The following is a 22578-nucleotide window of genomic DNA, read 5'->3' on the forward strand; positions in this document are numbered from 1 at the left end:
ACATACTTCTTGTCACCTTCTGCCTGCTCATTGTTCGCTTCGTAGACTAGAATGCGTCTGTGGGGTGTGAGAGCCAGGAAATAATACACCAGCGGTAGGTTGAAAAATGTCAAGAAATTGGTTGATGGGCTAAAAACAGTGTGTAATGAGAAGCACAAATATTGATCATGTCACCAAATAGATTAAAACTAAAGAGCCATGTTTTAAAATGTAAGAAGTAAAAAGTACAGATATTTGTGCAAAAAAAATTAATGTGTGAAAGTAAAAAGTTAAATAGTGAAGTAATGTACTGATACCAGAAAAATCTACTTAAGTACAGTCGCTAAGTATTTGTACTTCATTACTTCCCATCTGTGTTACAGAGATATATAAATCAGTAAAAAAGTTATATTTTAATGTCTATAGGTTTAGTGCTTATTAGCGTATCCCTTAGTAGTTTATCCCTAATGAGAAAGCCAGTGGTGACAGTGGCAAGAAAAAGCTCCCTGAGAATTTTCCATTTCTTAAATTGTCATTGAGTCTATTATGTCCAAGGAATGTTTAATGAGCACAGAATTAAAATGAATTGTTTTAGACTTTTCCCTTACGAGGGAAATATCAAGTTCCGTGACGTCGGAGTGACGTGGGGCCGCCTTCCCGTGGGCTCACCACCTGCAGGAGGGACCGTAAGGGACGGTGCTGTGAGGATTGGGCAGCAGTCGAATGCGGGGGCCTGCTTAGACTGCTGCCCCCGCGACCCGAATTACGGATAAGCGGGAGAAAATGAATGAATGTTTCAGACTTTGAACTTTGGACTGTTTTGATGAGCTTAAGTCGGTGTTGATGGGTCTTCTATAGATTATAATTTACTTTTGACCTGCATTCTGGATTGACCCTTGTCCAGGAGTCAGAAATAGTCCTTTGCATACATTACTTAGGTACTTACTTACACAAATTTACTAAAAAATAAACTCAATGTACTGTTTGCAGTGCAAACAGCAAATGCATAAGCACTTATAAATACATGTACTGCTATAAGCTGATTAAACCAAATTACCCAGTGAAGTAGTGGTTTTTTTTTTTTTTTAAGTTTTACTGTACATAATTCATTTCTGACTTACAGTATATGTATTGATAAAAGACCAATTTGTAAATATACCCACAAGTTGTAATCTATGGGGTCCAAGCACTCCTTGTGAGTTCCCCAAAATACTTAGAACCCCATATGGAGCATACATAAACATTTTTGTAATGATTGACAGAAAGATGCCATGTTTTTTATGTAATTCCTTGATGATTAAAAAACAGTCAAAGATGAGCAGATCAACGCAGCACACCAAATTTCGGCTCAAATGGTCTTTAAACGCACACTTCCCTTCGAAGCTTTTATGAGTCACGGTTTGGTTTGCATGGTTCGAAGATGGAAATGAAATAGTATATGAAGTAAAGGAAGAAACAGAAAAAGGGAAAATCCTAACAATTATTGTAGGGTTTCTGCATTTTGAGTGCTTGGACCCCTAGTAAATGTGGTTTAAAATTTTATGGTTCAAAAATGCTTTGAAAGCATATTTTACAATACATTTAGTTATAGGATGTTACTGTTTAAAATCAAACATGCCCTCAAAAAAAAAGTCCAACATTAAGCTACATGAGAATGAAAATAATCAAATATCTTGTAAATGTAATATAAAATGCCAACTCACATACTTTCAGGCAACTCACAGATGTACACACACTGAACATACACACCTAGTATATTGAAGTCCACTGGAATGTATACTGCATTTGAACATTTGTAACTCCAACAACCATGTGACACAACTGGCCACACCTCCTTCACATATAGTTCAGGTTCAGAATAAATAGAACATTTGATTTTAAATACTTCAGTATATATTTTGATGTTGGTGTTTGACTATATTCACTATATTAACGTAGCTATATCTTAAGCTATCTGTATTCTGGGTTTTTTTTGGGGGGTAATTCTTTTCTTGGTGTTGAACAAAGAACAGAGCTGTACTGTGGTTCAAGCACACCGTAGCATTAATGCCAAGGTTCGGTACTGAGCTTGGGTTAGTTTCTGTGAGAGATTTCTTCAGTGGTTGCCTAACAGTGTCCCAAGATTATGCCAGGGGATTGACCCCTAAGTGTGAATGAGTTCCCACCTCAGTGTTCCAGGATAGGCTTCCACTGACAAAGAAGTGGTAATAAGTCACTTTTTATAAGAGCATAACCTATGACCATCATGTTAGAGAATTATTATACATGGCTCAGCCATAACAATAAAACCAGTGACGGTTGAAATAAACAACACTGATTCTCTCGTTACAATGGCACCAAATTTACATAATTACAATTTGACAAATGAATTAATAACAAATGGAAGTTTTGTCAAATAATCCATGTTTATTCTGCAATCAAGATATCAAGCTCTACTCTTATTCGTTGTCACTGGAAAAGAAAAAATACAAACCAAAACAATAACACGAGGCATTAAATCATTTCATCTACTCTGGATTTGGTCGATCACTGTTCATGAACCGATTAATACGAAGCTCTGGGAACTGCAGAGATTTACTGTTACAGAAAATGTGTACAAAAAAAAAAAAGAACAAAAAAAAAAGAACAAAATGCTATGGGTGTCTTTTCCCATGAGACCTAGTGTTTAGTAGTGATCTTACATCTTGTTCATAAAATCTGGTACACCTATTGAACATACTGCTTGCAGATACACAACTGATCAAGATTCATACAATCCTATCATTCATAAGATTCTCTCTCACACACACACACACACACACACACACACACACACACACACACACACACACACACACACATTAAAGAAGCGGTTGGTATTTTTTGGTGCCAGGTGGGCACGGGGCAGGTCATTTTTTGTAATTGCAAATAACAGAAGGCTCTAAAAATTACAAACCGCTTCATTAATATTCAATATACGGACACAAATCAGCAAAAACAAGGCTAAAACAAACAACAAACAAACTTCGGATTAGTGCCAAACTGAGTAAAGTACAGTGAGCACAAATAGAAATTCTGCACTTAAAAAAAAAAACAAAAAAAACAATTGATTTTACACACATGTTCCTCCTACCCATGTTTCCTGTCCATTCTGTAAACCTGGCCTTATGTCACGTTCAGTCCAGTGTAACCAGGTGTAGTTAAAGTCTTTAAATATTATGGTGCATTTTCTTTACCAGTTTGGAATAAAGTTATTTAAAGGTTCGCAGGTCTGCATTATCAAGAAACATTCCTGCACGAAGAGGTCTGTGTACGACGCTTGTAATGCTGGGGACGGAAAAGTGGTACTGAGTTATAAATTAATATGGGAGACTGGATAGTGGTAATAAAGTCTGTATAAAGGTAGGGGATCGGAGATCGTCAGCGGGTTGAGCAGGACCGTGTTCAGTAGGTGGTATTCGGGGGATCGTGCGCAGAACTGAACAGAATGTCTGCCTTCGAGCTGATGAAGTACGTCACCAAGATAGATACCAGCAAAACAGCGATTCCAACCCCTAGTGTTAGCATCTGTGAGACAAGAAGAGGGAGGAGAAATAAATCTAGTGAGTTGGACAGTTTGCACAAACATAAAGTGGATGACGAGTGTTGCTCATCACTCCAAAAAACCCATTACATTGGATTTGCCTTGTTACCTGTAACTGCGGACTTGCGACTAGGAAGATACGCGCTCCAATGTTCTTCCAGCGAGACTCTGTCCACGTGGAGTACTCCCTGGAACCATACTGTCGGAGCTCGAAGGCGGGGGACACCGCTCTAGTAACGCGCACGGGTGCACGAACACAAAAGGGTTCCCCTGTCGTGTGGTTCTCTGATGCAGGGCCAGACACCCACTCGTATGCGTAGAGCTGAAACAGAACAACAAGAGAGAAACCCTCAGCAAATATCTTTACATACGCACTAATAACTCGACTATTATCTAAACATGGTGGGCTTCACATGGCATGTGAGTGGAGTAAATATGATGCCAGATTATGTCTTAATGAGCCGGTTCTCCAGTGCAGATAAATGCATCATTCATCCGACTTCTGCGCGTATGTGAAGTCAGATTCTCAGGATTAAAATCTTCTGAGGAACTTCGAAGACAAATCGGCAGCAGTTACTGATGCATGTACATCCGTTACTTTTTTTCTCCAAACTACCAATATTTCTCTGAAACAATACTAGGATTCATTATAAGCCACTAATTCAGCTGCTTGTGGGTTTATCCGCATTTTAGACATTTGGGTCGAGTCCAGAAATGCGACAATGATAAATTAACACAGAATTAAATACAGTAATCCCCCGTATAAACAGAGGCCACCACAAAAATGATATTTTATGTATACAGTACTGTACTATTTCATTATTCCAACATAAAACTCCATAAAAACAATTCCCTATAAGTTTTTTTGGTCTATCATGCCACGAGATTCGAACCGTGGTAAAGCGGGGGATTACTGTATAACCCAAATACCCATTAATAAATCATAAATTTTTCAGTTTGTGGGATTGAAATGAGACTTCGTGAAGCTCGATCTTCTGATATTGATATAGTGCGTATCCCACATCACAGTAATATAAACTAACCCACAGACAATTAAACTGGAACTGGTCAAAATTGTTGTGTACTGAAATGTATTAGTTTGACTGAAAACATACATCTCTGTTCTCGCCGGGAATGTCTTTTGGATTCTGGCACTGACTCTGATTCAGGATGGTGGCCGTTCCGGTCATGTTGGCCAGAATGTACCTCACGAAAGTGGTCACGCTCTTTGGTTGTTGGGTCTGCGTCAAGCTGACATAGTACTGAGGAGGGCCTGAAGCTGCAGACGGAAAAAAGAAATGAGAACGAGAATGAACGAGGACGTCTTTACTACTTGACACCGTTTGTGCTGAGCATGCACGAAATCGCTGCCACTTCCGGTCATCGCCGATGTTTCTATGACAGCATAGCGTTATGGATTCTTTCGTGGTTTATATACAGACAAATCCGCATATCGAGGGAATTAATGAATTCATTTGGTATAAATAAACACACTTATTTACACATCTGTATTGCCCAAATGGGGTCTAACAAATGTACTATTTAATTACATTTTTCCATTGATTAAAATTCATCAATTTTAATTGTGCCAATTTAATTAATTTGATTTAATTAATATCATTTTATATGCAACTCTAGTTTATTTTTCATACACTTGGCATCGTTGTGTATGTTTTCAAGTCTAATAATAATAATAATTAAAAAAAAAAAAACAACAATATAAATACATGATATTGCCGTAAATTGTTTCAACATACTTCAGACAGGAAGTAGACGCGTTTGCGCAATACAAGCCGTGTTTTCACTACTTGGTCCGTACTGTATGGTGCATTCAAGACTGCATGACACGCAAGTATACTTAGCGCAGGGAAAAAAATTTGACGAACCCAAGATGGGATTGCGTTCTCTTGACACCATGTCAGGGGGCAGAATGGAACGGAACCAGCTGTTATTAGACTTCACCAGAAAGCCATACAACAACTTGGCCATCTGAAACAAACAAGAGAGAGATATGATTCTGGGCTTTCACTTCCAGAAGATCATGTGCTCAGATCATGAGTATGTCATGTGACTCACCGTCTTTGGCTCAGCTGTAATGTTTTTGAGCACGCTGTCATCCCCTCCAGCCTGCTTATACAGTGAGCGAGCTACCAAAGTAGCCACTTTACTCAGAGACTACAATAAATGGTGAGAGGTACATGAGGCATATAACATTCTGTGCAACCTAGAGTGTACATGACAATCTATAACGCCGCATTGATATAGTTATACTTCTGAGCGACGTAAAAGTACCTTGGCAGTCTCGGTCTCGTACTCCAGCTGCTCCTCTGGGCTCAGGTTGGGAGGGTAGCTCACGTTCAGGTACTCTGCTGTGTCGTACAGACTCTCATAATACCTAGACAACACAGGCAAGAACATTCTATTACAATTTCTTTCCAAAGGTATGTACATTCGCACTTGAGGACTGGTCTGACGCAATGCGTCTCCATGACAATTACACACTCACCCACGATTACTGCGTTTAAAACTGCATGCAATCAGTTTCACTCAGTTCTACACCAGTAAATCATGTGATACTATTTAGCAACACAGTAAGCGTACATGAGGAGTATATAATTGATGATCTTTTAGCTAACACTAGCTGAAGAGCACTTTCCTGGAGAATATCTTGAGACAGGAATGGAACTGGTTCCCTTTAAATCCCCTCCTATTCATTATATACACCGATCAGGCATAACATTATGACCACCTGCCTAATATTGTGTTGGTCCCCTTTTTGCTGTCAAAACAGTTGTGACCCGTGGAGCACTAACAGCATTAACTACTTCAGCAATTCGAGCTACAGGAGCTCATCTGTTGAATCGGTCCACAATGAGCCTCGGACATCCGTGACCCTGTTGGCGGTTCACCACTGTTCCTCTCTGTTCCCCTTTTCATAGATACTGACTGCTGCAGACCAGGAACAGGAAGAAGAGCTGCAGTTTAGGAGATGCTCTGACCCAGACGTCTAGCAGTCACAATTTCGCTCAATTCCTTACGCGTGTCAATTTTTCCTGCTTCCAACACGTCAACTTTAAGGACAAAATGTTTCTAATGTGCATAATTTATCCCACCCACTAACAGGTGCCATAATAAAGAGATAACCAGTGTTATTCCCTTAACAGTCATAATGTTTTAATGTTGCTGCCTGATCTGTGTTAACATTAGGACTGTGCTTATAAAATGTATAAATTTGTCATAAAACCACAGACTTCCGTAAATGTTTGCTACAACTGATGTATGCTTGTAATCTTGCACGCTAATTCTACTACCTGTTAGTAAATGAGGATCGATGGTCTGCCAGCACCAGTCCTGGGATTGGCCGTGCCCTCAGGAAGCGCTGAAAGGAGGAGGGCGGTAAGGCCTGAGTGGCATTGGGTTCATCCAATGAGAGATTCAACATGGAGGCTGCAGACTTGATGTTGGCCACCAGAGATGTAACCTTAAAAAGACAGAAGTGAACCAGGTGAGTTTGATGCCTATGGCAATGTTTTCATTTATTAATTTTTTTCATCTTTTCATCACCCACCTCTTCATTCACCGTTTTGTTTTTCCGAGATACAGGATCCGAATGCATCCACAGCTGCTGTTGATTCCATAGCCCCACCTGTGAACACAACAGTGTGTGAGTGTGTGTGCATGCCCGTGTAGACATGCAGCGAATGTGTGGGTGTGGTGGCCATATCGCAAACCTGGCCGATCTCCAGAAACGAGTGCACGTTGTCAAAATCGATCACAGATTTATTTTTCTGCATATCATACACCATCCGGGAGCTGCCGATGTAATCAAATGTTTCCTGGTAAATGGGGAAAGAGTCGGATACTGAAGTGTTACATACATGAAGCACTGGATCAGATTTGCGCAAAAAAATTTTAAATAAACACATACCCCCTGGAAAAACGCAAAGAAAATATTGCGTGGGGGCGGAGCCATTTGAGCGACCGAGCGAAGAGCCTCGGCGGCGGCCAGAAGCGTCACAATGCCGGACACTGTTCCCTCGGCTGATGGAGCGACGTCATAGAAAAACGATCTCCCATCCAACTGAAAGAGAAAAAAAAGGGAGAGAGAGTTTGTGTTACAGACTGCCAGAACTAAGATTGCTTGTCTACTACTAAAGAGTAGACTGTCACATGGCCCTACACAAACACAAGACACCTGACCATAACATTTGTATGTGCTTTGTGAACATTCCATTTCACATCTAGTAGCCATTTGCTGTTAAAATAACTTTCACTCTTCTGGGAAGATGTTCCACTAGATTTTGGAGTGTGTTTTTTGAAGATTTTTTGCTCAATCAACACCAAAATCATGATTAAAATTAGATACTGATGTAAGTAAGGATAAGGAGGCCTGGGGTGCACTTATTGTTCCAATTCATCCCAAAGCTGTTCAATAGGGTGGAGGTCAGTGTGCTACAGCAGGCCACTCAAGATCTTTCACTTTAACCCATGTAACGCATATATTAATTGAGCTGGCTTTGTGCACAGAAGCATAGTCATGCTGGAACAGGTTTGAGTCTCCTAGTTCAAGTGAAGGGGAAAATAATCACATCAAGAGACATCCTAAACAATTGAGTACATTTGTGGTACCAGTCTGAGGAAGAACCACATATGGCTGGAAAAGTCAGATATTTAAATACTTTGGTGGCTTATTTAACTGTTTAAACAAGACAAGCTTTTGGATACAGATATATATCTCCACATCAGTCTCAACACTCACCCTGGTTGCTGCAATGACCATGCTCTCGTTCTTCTTGTGTCCCATGGCAGTGGCGTTAATGGGTCGGATGGTCGCCCACACGTTGAAGTCCGACAGAGGATCGCAAAGCTGCTCTGTGGGAGGAACAGTGCATGTAATAAATACTGGCTGTTTGGTAGATGTGCGTTTCGATGCATAGTCAAAGATACGATATATTAAAGATACGTATAAAACAGCTACTGATACGATACGATTCACCACTATTACGATGCAGTGCGATCCAATTTCAATTCGATCCGATGAAAAGAATATGATGTTTTACAATTTAATATGGTAGAGTTCGCTTTTATTTATTCGCTGCAGACAGACAGTAAATCATAAATTCTTCTAACGCATGGCCCTTTCACAAACAGGCCTTTGTAGTGCTAAAAAAATAAAAAGAGAAAAAGATTAAACAAAACCAGACGTTCTTTTCCTGTTCTGTCTCCAGGAAGATGCAGCTCTGCCTCTGCCATGTTCATCTGTATTCTATGTGACTCTAAGGACACGCCTCGGCCTCAGTAGAGCTGTGATACGTCATTCACGTAGCAGCAGTGGTGCTGAGAGAACACGCTCGAGAAACGGTTTAGCGAGGAGAAAAAAAATCTACATATCAAATGATTGGTCACTTTCTAAATAATAAAAGTGTAGTGCACCTGCATCTACTAATAATTATATATAAATTATTTTACGGATGCAATTATGTTCAAAAGTTGGATCCTGATACAAATGGCAACTTGTATACCCGACGCGGAGTTTTGAGTCGATGCATCACATCGTTAACTTTTAGTACCCGGGTTGAGGCTGAAGCTGTTCTGCAGGTCCGTGCGTCGCATGCAGGTCACTGTGTCTGTGACGGCATGCATGTGAGAGAAGAGCTGCATGGCGCACAGTGGGTACTTAGGAGCACTTCCATTCACACGCTTGTTGTGATCTTCATAACACTAGAGACAAAGAAGAAAACTGCAATTAAGATGTGCTTTTTTTTGGCTGAATCCTCTTTCTCCAAGCCTTTCTTTCTTCCTTTCTTTTTTCTTTTTCTTTCTCACAAACATGTTTCTCTTTCTTTCTTTCTTTCTTTCTTTCTTTCTTTCTTTCTTTCTTTCTTTCTTTCTTTCTTTCTTTCTTTCTCACAAAAATTTGTCTTTCTTACAAACATCTTTTTTTTTTCGTTCTTTCGTTCTTTCTTTCTCACAAAAAAATTGTATTTCTTACAAACATCTTTCTTTCTTTCTTTCTTTCTTTCTTTCTTTCTTTCTTTCTTTCTTTCTTTCTTTCTTACAAACATCTTTCTTTCTTCTTTCTTTCTTACAAACATCTTTCTTTCTTTCTTTCTTACAAACATCTTTCTTTCTTCTTTCTTTCTTACAAACATCTTTCTTTCTTTCTCTCTCTTTCTTTCTCTCACAAATGTTTTTCTTTTTTCTTTCTTTCTTACAAACATCTTTCTTTCTTTCTCTCACAAACATCCATCTTTCTTTCTTTCTTTTTATTTTTCTTTCTTACAAACATCTTTCTTTCTTTCTTTCTTTCTTTCTTTCTTTCTTTCTTTCTTTCTTTCTTTCTTTCTTTCTTTCTTTCTTTCTTTCTTTCTTTCCTTCCTTCCTTCCTTCCTTCCCTATGTACAAAGTTAAACACTTTTCTACTCTCTGACACAAACACCCACCTGGCGAATGACTTGCGTCTCGTTGTCATCCTTGAGAGAGAAAATCGGAAAAGGAAAGTCCTCATAGGACAAGCCGTTTCCCAGAGGGTTCCACACTGTAGTGTTGCAGTTGGCCAGGTCAGGGCCGTAATCCTCGGTGTACACGCCTGAGGGCAACGAGCAAAACGGCACATTCGACAAAATGTCACTGACAAACTTCTACTCTCTCTCATCCAAATACAATGCTCTTTCAGACACGCACAAAAAAGTATAACGAGTACATTCACTCTTACAAACTCGTGTGTGTACAGACCCGTGTTCTGGTTGGGGCAGGACGTGTGAGGTGAGAATCCCTGGTCTGAAGGTGTGCTCTTGTGAACGACTGCCACTCCTGAAACCCGGGTCGAGTTCTTTAGCCTCATCATAGTGGATCTGCACGCAGAGACGGAGAGGGGACACGCTCGTGACTAACAGGACGGGCACAAATTAAATATGGGAGGGAAAAGTAGGAAGGAAAAACAAGAGGGGAAAAAAAAAACAGAGGGAGTATGAAGAAAGAAAGAATGAAAGAAAATTTCAAACAGGACAGAAGAAAAAAGAAAGAAGGGACGTAGAAAAGAAAAAGATTGCAAAAAAGACAACAACCAGATAACAGAAAGAAAAGGGAACACACTGGGAAAAAGAGAAAGAGGGCAAAACAAAAACAGGAAAACAAAAAGAAATGTGTGTTAATGGTTCGATCGCAGCACCTGGTGAGTGCGGTGGACTCCATGAGCACCACGTATGGAGAATGAGGTCCGGTTCTGACGATCCAATCCAGGTCGTCCTCCGTCTCCAGCACATGCAGAACCCCAGTGTCTCCTGATATGGATGCTACAGAACACAAATCCACACGAAATATGGTGTCGGATTTTCATCAGTCTCCATGTTCAGTAGTGGATTAATTTTCCATTATAGCTCTGAAGAATCTAAAACTTATGAGAGTCTGCTCCAAACTCCATGAGAAACATCTATAGGCCATGTCCACACAAAACGCATATTTTTCATATTTTTCTAAAATGCATAGGAACCCTGTGTGTCACCATGGTTCTCCACCATGGGAACATAAGTGTCACAGAGAGATTGTAAATCGGTGTGGTAGAAGAGAAAGAAAAAAAACGTATTGGCTGGTTTTCAGGGGTGGTGAAAGTAACTCCATGAAATCCTCATGTGAATCATTTTCATCCTTTTGTGCCCTTGTTTTATTTCATGTTTACTGTCTCTGGTACTCTAAAGCATCTTTCACTATCATAATGCGAGAAGATCCTCCATTTCTTGAAACCGTATTGCTAGATTATATTTTGTCCAGCAGCGTTTAATGGAGATTGTGTTAGAGAAGGGAGGAAAAGAGTGCAGGCAGGATGGAGAAGAGTGATAGCAGGAGTGTGATAGAAGAGTATCTGCGAGAATAAAAGGGAAAGTTTATAGGGCTGTGGTGAGACCTGAGATGTTGTATGGTTTAGAGACAGTGGCATTGAGTAAAAGACAGGAGGTGGAGCTGGAGGTAGCAGAGCTGAAGATGTTGAGGTTTTAATTAGGAGTGACGAGGATGGACAGGATTAGAAATTAGTTTATTAGATGGACGGCACGTGTAGGACGTTTTGGAGACAAGGTGAGGGAGGCGAGATTGAGATGGTTTGGACATGTGCAGGGGAGGAACATGGGGTAAATCGGTAGGAGAATGCTGAGGATGAAGCTACCATTAAGGAGGAAAAGAGGAAGACCAAGGAGGAGGTTTATGGATGTGGTGAGGGAGGACATGCAGGTAGTTGGTGTGACAGAGGCAGATGTAGAGGACAGGGGGATATGGAGACGGATGATCCACTGTGGCGACCCCTAATGAGAGAAGCCAAAAGAAGAAGAAGAAGAACAAGTCCCGCAGCGCTCTGTTTCACTCCTTACATATATAACGCAACGCCTTGTGAGCACACTTTATTGCTTTAGTGTTTTATTAGACGGAAATAACCTAGTAAAATAAGTAAGTAAGTTAAAGTGTGTGTGTGTGTGAGAGGTTGGAGGAGCTGCACTCTGTAATCCGAGTAAAGAGCTTCGAGACGGTTGGTCTAAAAATTTGTTAAATCCAAACGTACTACATCAGCGATGACAAATTGTCGGAAAAAGAACAATGTTATATCCCAGGACAAGACATGGCACGAAGAGGATTTCCAGGAGCAAGTGCATTGCATAACCTCTCATCCTTAACAGGGGTTGTGCAAAGAAATGGCAATAATGATCCAATCGTGGCAATCAGACTTCACAAAAGATGTAGACATTTTTACACATTTATCAAACCCATCCTTGGCATTATACTCACACTGACAGCCGATCTGATGAGTGGCATTGAGAAGTCGGACACATGGAGTCGTATTGTTCAGTACCACATAAATCTTCTGCTCCACTGAACTACAGCTTGCATCTGAGACACAAAGAATTGACCCAACACTCTGTAAACCTCCTGAACAACACACTCCTGTGAGTCTTTACACCATGTTATACCGCAACAGACTTCTAAATTACGAGTGTTTATTATCAGTGATTTATAAATAGACAGTTAAAACACGGACATTTTGACATACACTGGAATAGTGCAATGAAGCCTGAGGTACCGGTTATAACCAAGTCATGACTGGGGATTTCCAACATAAACCAAATACCAATTCGATGCAAATATTTTACATTTGTAGTGAAATTGGGTCGCGTTGTGATAAAAAAATTTACTCACATGAATAAAAGAAACAAACTAATAGCAGTTGAATCCATTTTGACGGTATCGGTCCCATCTTCCTGCTTTCTGCTGCTCGTCTGACAAAACAAAGGAAGTCCACAGGCTCGTTTCCGGTTCCGGTTTGGCGTGTTCGAGCGACGCTCAGGCTCAATCCTACTACATGACATAATAACAACTTCTCGTTTTTTTCTATGTAGGTTTCATAAATAAGTATAAAATAATTTATTCGGAATTTTCTGTCGTTATATATATATATATATATATATATATATATATATATATATATATATATATTATATATATTATTATATATTTATATATATTTATTTATTTATTTATTTTTGGTCAATTGTAAATTAAATACAACTGCTCCAGTTGTATTTAATATGCGTGTTTATTTCCCTCATTACGGTATCGCCTTCAGTTTTTAGTAAAAGGTTGCCAGATGTATCTTTTAAAAACTGAATTGGTTTACTAAAGGGGATTAGTAAAAATGGTGGTTCAGTGGTTATAGATGTTGGTCTTTGGTTTAAATCCCAAGACCCCTGACAGGCTCTTGAGCAAGGTCCTCACTCCTTATCTGTTCATGTGTTTAAATGAAATAACAATAAATTCCTTTGGTTAAGAGCATCTGCCGAATGCTGTACATTCATGTATTTATGAATTTCCCACCACTGAAGCTCCCTAGAGGAACCCTCATCATACCATCACACCATCTACTGTACACACACCCTACAGGACACTTTTGTTGCCAGTTTAAAACAAACTGACAATGACTTAGTGGAATGGTAGACGCTGTCGAAGGTTCAAATATTGTGCCAATGAATGTGGTGCCAATCCATCAACAGTACCTGATTACACACTTTTGGGATAAATTACACACACACACACACACACACACACACACACACACACACACACTAAAACATTTTAAAATAAGTAAAAAATTCAGGTTTAAAAAAATAATTGGTCATTGTGTGTTATGCATGATCATTTGTTTTCCAACAAGGCAACGACCCCAAACGCACCTCTCGGTTATGTAAGAGCTGCATGTTCTAGCAGGACAGTGATAAAGTGCTGCATCAGATGACCTGGCCTCCACAATCACCTGACCTAAATCCACTTGAGTTGGACTGGAGAGTGAAGGAAAACCAGCCAACAAGCACTCAACACCTTTTGGAACTCTTCAAGATTGTCAGAAATACATTCCAGTTGACTACCTCATGAATCAGACGAGAGAATGCCACGAGTTTCCCAAACTGTCAGCAAAGCAAAACGTGTCTACTTTTATTTTTCTTTTAAATAATCAAAGATACAATATATATTCTTAGTTGTATAATTGTACTACACAATTCCAGTTCTTTCCCAGTTTGGATGTCTTCACTACTGGTGTAAAATGTTATGAATGATCAAAACTAAGAAAAAACACTGAAGGAGAAGTCCAAACTTTTGACTGGTACTGTACGTGATATTGGTGTGTATTAAGATGGGGGAAGTATCGTTGGGTTTTATATGCAAAGATCTGGCAACCACGTTTGAGTGTCTGTACTTCCGTCGTGTGGTTCGTCCTGGTATAAAGCAACGCAGTCCTCGTCTTTGGCTAAAAGTGTGCAGTAATCAAATCCCAGCGATTCCATTTGGGCAGGAGTGAAAAAAGCTGGAGAGGAAAAAAGAGGAGCCTTAAAGAAAACTTCTCTGGTTTTTAAGAGGGACTCGTTTGTGCGTGTGCGCGCGCGCGCGGTGTGTGTGCTTTATGTAAATGAGATGGACAACATGTCCAGCGGCGTCGCGCTCCAAAAGCAAATCGCGTCGATCATGGACGAGCTCGCTAAAGCCGCGGTGGCCGAGATAAGCAAGGTGGTGGACGACGGCGTGGTCCTGCTGCGCCTGGAGATCTGCGAGCGCGAGCACGAGATCGACTCGCTGAAACGGAATCTGCAGCTGGTGTCCGAGGAGCTGCGCGAGACGCGGCGCGCGCTCGTCCGCCAGCGTGCGAGTGGCGCGTGCCCCGGACAGCCGCTCCAAGGTGACCCGATCTCCAGAGCGTCAAAACATCATCACCATCATCATCATCATGATGGTGGTGGTGTCTTATTTATTCTGTTAGTGATGGTGGCTCACTCTATACGGTAGTGTGCAAAAGTTCAAACGATTAGAAAGGCAGAGATCAAGGTTTAGTCTTCTAGTTTCCTCAATGATCACCAGTTAAAAAAATATTCATGAAATAATATTTCTTAATAAGATCTTAAACAAGCATGCAGACACAAGAAAACTTCTTTTTGAATTGTCCATGAATTGTTTTAAGGGTCATTCTATCTTCTGTGCATGCGCCAACCCGGCCCAGGATGGTCTGATCCCGGAACTGATCCGTCCATCGATCGGACTTTAGTACATGCTCCATCCTGGTGAGGGTCATGGAGGATCTTGGGCCTGATCCCACTGATTCATCTTTAGTAAAAGCTCCAGTGTGGACAGGGTTGTGGTGGATCAATGAATTGATCCCATGGATCCATCTTCAGTACATACTCCATCCTAGACCGGGTCATGATGGATCAAGGAACTGATCCGTTTTTGTTCTATGTTCCATCCTGGACAGGGTCATGATGGATCAAGGAACTGATCCATTTTTGTTCTATGTTCCATCCTGGACAGGGTCATGGTGGATCTAGGAGCTGATTTATTGTTTATTTTATGAAGATTTGGAGCTTTTTGTCAACCTTCCTGACATTTACAGCTACATTCACTCGTACAGTGAACAAGCATCTGGAGAGCATTTCTTTTTTTATCTGTAGGGACTTCTGGGGGAGACGAGACATGAGGCGATTAGATGTGACCATATCCAGGATTGTAACAAAGTTGACCAAAGTTTCACTTTATGCAAATCTGGAGTGATAAATGCACACTATTGAAGCGAGTGAAGACGGTGGAGCGCCCACGATCCATCTCCTGATTTGAGCAATTGTAGTTGCATCACCTGGCGAGAAAAAAATGTTGTACTTGTCACTTTATAGTAGAAGTTCATAGTAAAATCGCTGCATCACAATCTGCACAATAATGACCACCAGTAGCAAAGATTTATTTTTTTTTTTTAAGAAAACAGCCGATAGAAAGGCAACAGCTTTGGTTTTTGAGTAGCAAGCAGTCTGAAATTGTTTAAAATTGTTCTCTGGATCTCCACAGGTGTCACAGGAAACGATCAAATCGGCGAAGAAAGGCCTGGGATCGACGAGGCAGACAGGCCGAGTGACGGCGCGTCGGCTTCCAGAGTGGTCGTGAAGCTCGAAAGCATAGATGATGATCAGTCTGTGGAAAATGGGAAGGATTGCACGAGAACAGAACCTGAGCTACACTCCAGTTCTGCTGATGATGACCAGGTGTGGTCGTTGGAGAACAACGAAGAGATGCAGGACGCTAATTTCAGTTCTAGACACGATCAGTCTCGGAAGTCTGAGCATCGTTCAAGGAGTTACGAGTCGCTTGGGGGTAGAGCGGAGACGCAGGGCCTGAGTGGGGAAGAGGAGCTTTCAGCGGACAGCCTGCACGCATGTACAGACGAATTTCTGAGAGCGCAGCCGTGCTCTCACTCTCACGACGCGCTCGTGCAACCACCTGCTGATTGTCAGGAAGATTTCGGGACCTTTGCAACGTGCGTCACTTCCAGAGGGAGACCGTTGTTTGGGGCGGTCCTGAAAAAGAGACGATATGTCTGCGCCTTCTGCACCAAGAGCTTCGACCGACTCAGTCATCTTGATAGACATCAGCGCATACACACGGGAGAAAAACCCTTCAGCTGCATGTTATGCGGCCGCTGCTTCACCCAGAAAAGCAGCTTAAAAAGCCATCTGAAGACCCACCGAGGTGAGTCCTGTCCGGTACTGGTTATGAATGGACAAGCTGATGTACACTATATTGCCAAAAGTTTTCAGACACCTGGTCATAAGTATGGTATGTGTGCTTTTTAAGCACCCTATTCCATGTTTAGTCCCAATTTGCTCTTATGATGCCCTTCACTCTTTAGGGAAGATGTTCCACTAGATTTTGAAGTGTGCTTGTGGACATTTGTGTTCATCAGCCACAAGGGCTTTAGTAAAATCAGGTACTGATGTAGGTGAGGTGAAGAGGCCTGGGGTTTTCCAGTTCATCGCAAAGGTGTTCAGTAGATATGAGATCAGAGGTCTTTAGCAGGCTACTCAAAATTTTCCACTACAAACCATGTAAACCATATCTTCATGGAGCTCGCTTTGTGTACATGGTACATGGAACAGGTTCGGGTCTCCAAGTTCAAGCGAACACAAAATGTTATAATAGCGCATCTAAAGACGTCCTGTACAATTGTGTGCCTCCAGCTTTGGGGTAACAGTTTGAAGAAGAACCACATATAGAAGGAAATGTCAGGTGTCCGGATACATTTGTCTTTATAGTTTATTATTAATTAAAATCACAGATTTATTTGAACGCATTTCGTGTAATATTTAATCATTTCTATAGAAACATTTACAAGAGGCTTTTTATTTAACTGTATAAGACCTTTTATTATGAATGTAGTATTAGTCATGCTATTCAGCAAAAGAAAAATATTATCGTTGCTATGGTAATGCCTTCAGTAAGAGATGTTTACTTCATGTTGTTTAACGTTTACGTCTCCTGTCTTCTGTCCGTTATGTCTTCAGTGATTTTCTTTTAGCTTAATCAGACTGGAGAGGGAACAACTGTGTATTCATAGTTTTAACATAAGTGATAAAAGTAATTTTTTCAGAGATGAATTTTTATATGATGCGTCAAGTCTTTATTAATGAAACAGATTTGGTATGAGGACTATAAACCATCGGGATTGTCAGGATTATGGCATCAGACGTAGGACTATGACCCCAATGAGGCATTACATCTGATCATGTGGTGTCTTGTCTTGTGATAGTATTGCAAGTAGAGCTGAAACGATTCCTTGAGTAATTCGAATGAATACAAAAAAGGCAAATTATTCTACACACGGAGCACTGTGTTTCCACACGGACCATTTTTACTGACGCACCGCAACCTATTCACTGGACAGGTAAACACAGAAGAAGCTGCAGAATAAAAAATAGAGGAACGGGGAGGAAACATCAAGGGGTGAGGAGAAGATTAAGGTCAAAGAAAACGACAGAAAGTTTGGGATCATTTCAAACGAAAACTTGAAAAAAAACCCAAAACAGTTTTTAATATAAAAATAGATTTTTATAATTTCACTTATATTGTGGTTTTAGCAATAAAAATTTTCTAAAAAGGCAACAAATTACTTGTTCATTGTAAGAGACTCATCTATTTTCTCTTGTGGGTTTAGTATTTCTCTATAATTAAGAAAAAGTTCTCTTTATCCGATTAATCGATAGGATAATCGCCAGAATACTCGACTACTAAAATAAACGATAGCTGCTGTGGATCTATTTTATAAAGAGAGCAAACGTTAATAGATCCTACAAAGTAACTGAGAGAAACCATAACCTGAGCGTAAAAATGAGGACTGTGGAAAACAGTAGTCCAAAGGGGGAGACAAATGTGAGACCACAAGCACTGTGAAAGTTCCACCTCATATATAAGTGCTACCATGTTTCCTCGCAATTATATAAATCGTATATACATTTTTGCGCCAAAAGGTGTGGTACGGCTTATGTCATATGAAATATGGATGGAATAGCTTTTTCTTTTTGCATTCATCTTCTTAACATACAGTACGATAAAGTAAGCCATTACACACGCAACCTGATACAACATGTACTCTGATTGGTCATCAGTTTACCGTAGTTCTCGTACAATGGCACCCGCTTGGGCATTTACAAATACTTACGGTAATTATAATTTATATTACTGGTGTTATATTAATATAATAATTATCATTTCATCATACATCAAATTTTTGCCGTAATATCTATATTTCCATAGTTTTTTTTGTTTAATCACTGTTTTGTTGTTGTTGTTGTTTCAGGATTCACTGCCGATTTAGACACAGCATCTTTGTTGCAGAGTGAAAACAATCTGTTCAGTGATGAATGGAACATGGCGACTCACTGTGAAGAGCAGAGCGCGTCCAACTTGGACCAAAAAGCAGAAGAACCGAATTCACACCCGTCCTACCTGAGCCAAGAAGCAGCTCATTTCACAAACACCGATGAAAAGACCATTCAGCAAGCGTTCGAAGATCAGAAGATAAGATCCTTTCCCTCAGGAGATAAAAAGACGCCAGCAGATCTACCTGAGCTCTTTGAGAGGAACGAGCCTGAAATGGAGGATGAGGAAAATCCCAAGATATCCGATTGTCACTCTGGATCTGACAGTACCATGGACGAGGAGGACGCTCAGGCACACTCATTGAACGTGGCAAATAATGAGATGGACTCGAAGGAGTCTGAGTGCGTCAATGCAACCGAGCAAACCTCAGCTCATAACCAACTCCGGTTAGAATCTGCCTCCACAGTCCTACACACGTGGGGGGTCTCGGAAGTTAAAAGTGTTGCTGTGAACCAAATTCATGTGAAGAAGGAGGAAGAGGACGCGTCCCGCTCGGACAAAGAGAAGTCCAATCCGAATCCCGAGGCGCCCTATGATCTGAACCAGACAGTGTCACCATTGAAGCAGAACTCGACCACAGATTCGCTCAGGACCACAGAGACTGCACCGGTACCTGATTTTACAGCCGACACATTACCTCGGAAGCGGCGTATGCTGAACGGACGCGAGAGGCGCTTCCTGTGCGTTCTCTGTGGTAAGAGTTTCGACCGCCTGAGCCACCTGGACCGTCATCAGCGCGTGCATACTGGTGAGAAACCCTACAGTTGTGGGATATGTGGCAGGTGCTTTACACAGAAAAGCAGCCTGAAGAGTCATATGCGAACTCACACTGGTGAACGCAGCTTCAGGTGCACTCGGTGTGGCATGAGCTTCCCCACACGGGCCATTCGCTACCGGCACCACTGTAACTAAACCACAACCTGCGTCTTACAGCTGATCGTTGTAAAACGCTTTTAATGAAGACTCCTCAAACTCATCAGCTTTGTCCATATTTATGTACTTTGATACAGCCTTTTTGCTCTGACGTAAACTACATTTACTGTAAAAATCAATTACTTTTTTGATATGAAATTGTGTGCACAAAATCACCCCTGTACTTACGGGTTAAAAAGTGTTTTTATTTGTATTTTTTTGTAAAACGCTACATCATGATGAATTTAAAAGTTTACACCAATGAAAAAAATATGTAATTCCACTTTTTCAGTAAGGACCAATCGAGAAATAGGTTTCATGTTTACCGTTTATGTGAAACGCCACTGACGCGTTGCAAATCCAGAAAACCCCCCAGAAAGAAGCGCTTTCATCAGCTGCTGTCCAATGCCGATTATATATGAAGTTGTTACAGTGATGTAAAAATAACATGATTACAGACTGCAAAAAAACGTATCATTATAGACAAACATGTCACAAACCTGCCTTAACCAAGCGCTTAAAAGCTCTACGTGCCCTGACTAGTCCCGGAGAAACACACTATTCTCGCCTGTGTCTTGGCACAAAATATAAAAACTACACTCAGATCCGAAAACATGACAAGTCATGGGATTTATCTGTTTAAACTGTGTCGATTCATCATGCGTTCATAGGCAAGAGTTCATTTTCCATGGATGTTAATAGCTAAGATGGAAGTCTGTGTTTTCAGGGTTAAACAAATATCAGTGTGTTACAGCAGTGACTTTTTATTTCCAAAATAAAACTGATGTCATGAAACATCCATTGGACTTGAACTTGAAATATGTTTTTTTGTTTGTGTTTGTTTGTGCTTTCTCTTTATAAAAACCATACTAATTGTGGACATGTAACTGTATTTATCATGTGATTTGGTTACTGAATGTGTACTGTCCCCTTTATTGTCATATAATAAACAGCCAAACTTATTTTTATGATGGGGATTTAGTGTGGAAAGAAACTTTTTTGATAGAAATCAGATTTGTAGCTAATTGTCAGGATTGGACAGGAGTACCGTTTACGTCTGTTTGGTTCTGTTATAACGCTTTATAGTGTGTGTGTGTTTTTTTTTCTTCATCACTGGACTTTTGGAAATGTGCTATGAACCATGAGCTCGTTGATCGCAAGACTCAGCATGGTTGGAATTGTTTCTCTGCAGACTTTATTAAATAATGAATTGCTAATATGTTATTGTTTGGTTCATTTTATTGATGATGTATAGAAAAGTTTTTTGGTTACTCAAGGGGGAGCTTATTTCACCCATAAGCTACTTATCCCCAGTCTTAAAACCTGTGGTGGCCAGTAACAAAGTAAAGGTTATAAAGGTACTGTACTTAAACGGCTTTTTTTTTTTCGTATCTACTGTACAGAAGTATTTTTATTTGGGGGGGGGGTTAACCTTAACGTCACTACATTTCATAATCAAATGTATTTTTTACTTAACTACATTTTTCTATTTTTATATTTATGAGCAGATAAAGCAAAGCAACCGATCAGGGTCGAGCGCGGGCTCCGTTTAAACTTGTTTTGATTGGCGCTTGGTGGAATCTACTTATTACCAACATACAGTTTAGGATCAGTTAATCTGCAAGCAGAACATTTATAGAGGAATAAATGATGGAAGAAACTCCAGATTTGAACTCGCTACAACACCACGTGGTTTTATTTTTATGATTTCTTTGAGGTAGTTGAAAAAGAAGGTTTTCTTCTCACGATCATTTGAATGGATATCAATCAGTGTTTGACTCATAAATAACATTCTATCGGTAGAGTGTTGTGCTGAGAGTAACATCATAGTCTTTTCATATAAGCTAAGTTGATTAAGCAAAAGTATTGTGACAAAAAAATGATAATAGGAACATTATAGCTGTAATAAATCATAGTATTTTGGAAACTTAAGTACAAAGTTTAACGGGAAGACTTTTAATTTTACTGGAGTCATATTTTACTTGCTGAATCTTTTTTTCTCAAGTTAGTGAACTTTGTCTATCACTGTTCACAACATCCGAAAATGTAAAAGACCGATGCTACCAAATGCTTCCTCTGAGTCATCCTAAGCCGTGTTCCCTATGGGTGTGTAATAAAGCACTAAATGCCTCTCTACATGGGCTACCATACCATTGTAAGGAAAGCTAAAGAGCCATTCATCCCACCCACATGGCAGGACAATTATATGGTCTGTACTGTAGTAGCCCAAGCTAATATAGTATTTACTAGAGAGTATGGTTTATCACTAATTGTGGCCTTTCATATGAAGAGGCAGTTTGATTGACATGGTAGATGACCGCATTTACTAGCAAACCTTTTTTTAGTTAACAGACAATTCAGAAATTTGATTTTATATCTTTGATCTGAAAAGCTAATTGGTGAACAGATGGAACACAAGTCTGTATACACAAAAGTACTGGGAGCCATTCAGACTGCAGCCTTTTGTGATCCTGAAGCTTGTGGCCAGAAAAGTGTACAAAACATTGAACATTTTGTGGCTTGTGGGTGGAACCTGTAATGCTGACAATCTAATCTCAAGAGATGGGTTTCTTTTGTGGATGAATATTCCAGACAATATATATATACAATAATGGTTACAATAAAGATTTTCAGTATTATGGAATGGTTTAATGGTTTTATAAATTTTTTGGCTCTTTTTATATATCTGTATAAAAGGGTATTTATGTATAAAAGTGTACTTAAAAATGCGAAAGCCACATATTGAGTTTAACTATTTTAAATTTAGCAAATTCACTCAGGCTGAGTTGCTTCACCTTGCACACACAAATAAGTGAATTTGTGTAAATCAACATTTGTATTGTTTTTAATGATACTTGCAGATGGCAGGTTGACAACCATGCTTTAAAAAATCT

General features: G+C 40.1%; 3 protein-coding genes across 3 annotated transcripts in view; 1 reads left to right on the top strand and 2 right to left on the bottom strand.

Moving 5' to 3' along the window:
- The window catches only part of nectin4b (nectin cell adhesion molecule 4b), a 34022-nt gene extending 24740 nt beyond the window's left edge, over positions 1-9282 (bottom strand). The window contains exon 1 of the mRNA XM_083524878.1: positions 9271-9282. The gene's annotated coding sequence lies outside the window, so the exon portion shown is untranslated. The remainder of the gene's footprint in view (positions 1-9270) is intronic.
- Positions 2366-14722, bottom strand: ncstn (nicastrin). The gene is made up of 18 exons (XM_083524873.1): positions 13756-14722; positions 12725-12883; positions 12317-12418; positions 10713-10836; positions 10277-10395; positions 9985-10130; positions 9112-9262; positions 8301-8413; positions 7470-7622; positions 7273-7377; positions 7110-7187; positions 6853-7022; positions 5834-5936; positions 5618-5716; positions 5428-5530; positions 4657-4820; positions 3651-3863; positions 2366-3525 (listed from the first exon to the last, which is right to left on the bottom strand). The coding sequence occupies exons 2-18, from the start codon at positions 12780-12782 to the stop codon at positions 3403-3405; spliced, it is 2124 nt and encodes a 707-aa protein (XP_083380999.1). The 5' UTR covers positions 12783-12883; positions 13756-14722; the 3' UTR covers positions 2366-3402.
- On the top strand, positions 14261-20903 carry LOC310717163 (uncharacterized protein). The gene is made up of 3 exons (XM_083524876.1): positions 14261-14753; positions 15908-16585; positions 18690-20903. The coding sequence occupies exons 1-3, from the start codon at positions 14492-14494 to the stop codon at positions 19682-19684; spliced, it is 1935 nt and encodes a 644-aa protein (XP_083381002.1). The 5' UTR covers positions 14261-14491; the 3' UTR covers positions 19685-20903.
- The last annotated feature ends 1675 nt before the right edge of the window (positions 20904-22578 follow it).

This window comes from Silurus aristotelis (genome assembly GCF_946808225.1).
Source record: "Silurus aristotelis genome assembly, chromosome: 22".
Classification (NCBI taxonomy): Eukaryota; Metazoa; Chordata; class Actinopteri; order Siluriformes; family Siluridae; genus Silurus; species Silurus aristotelis.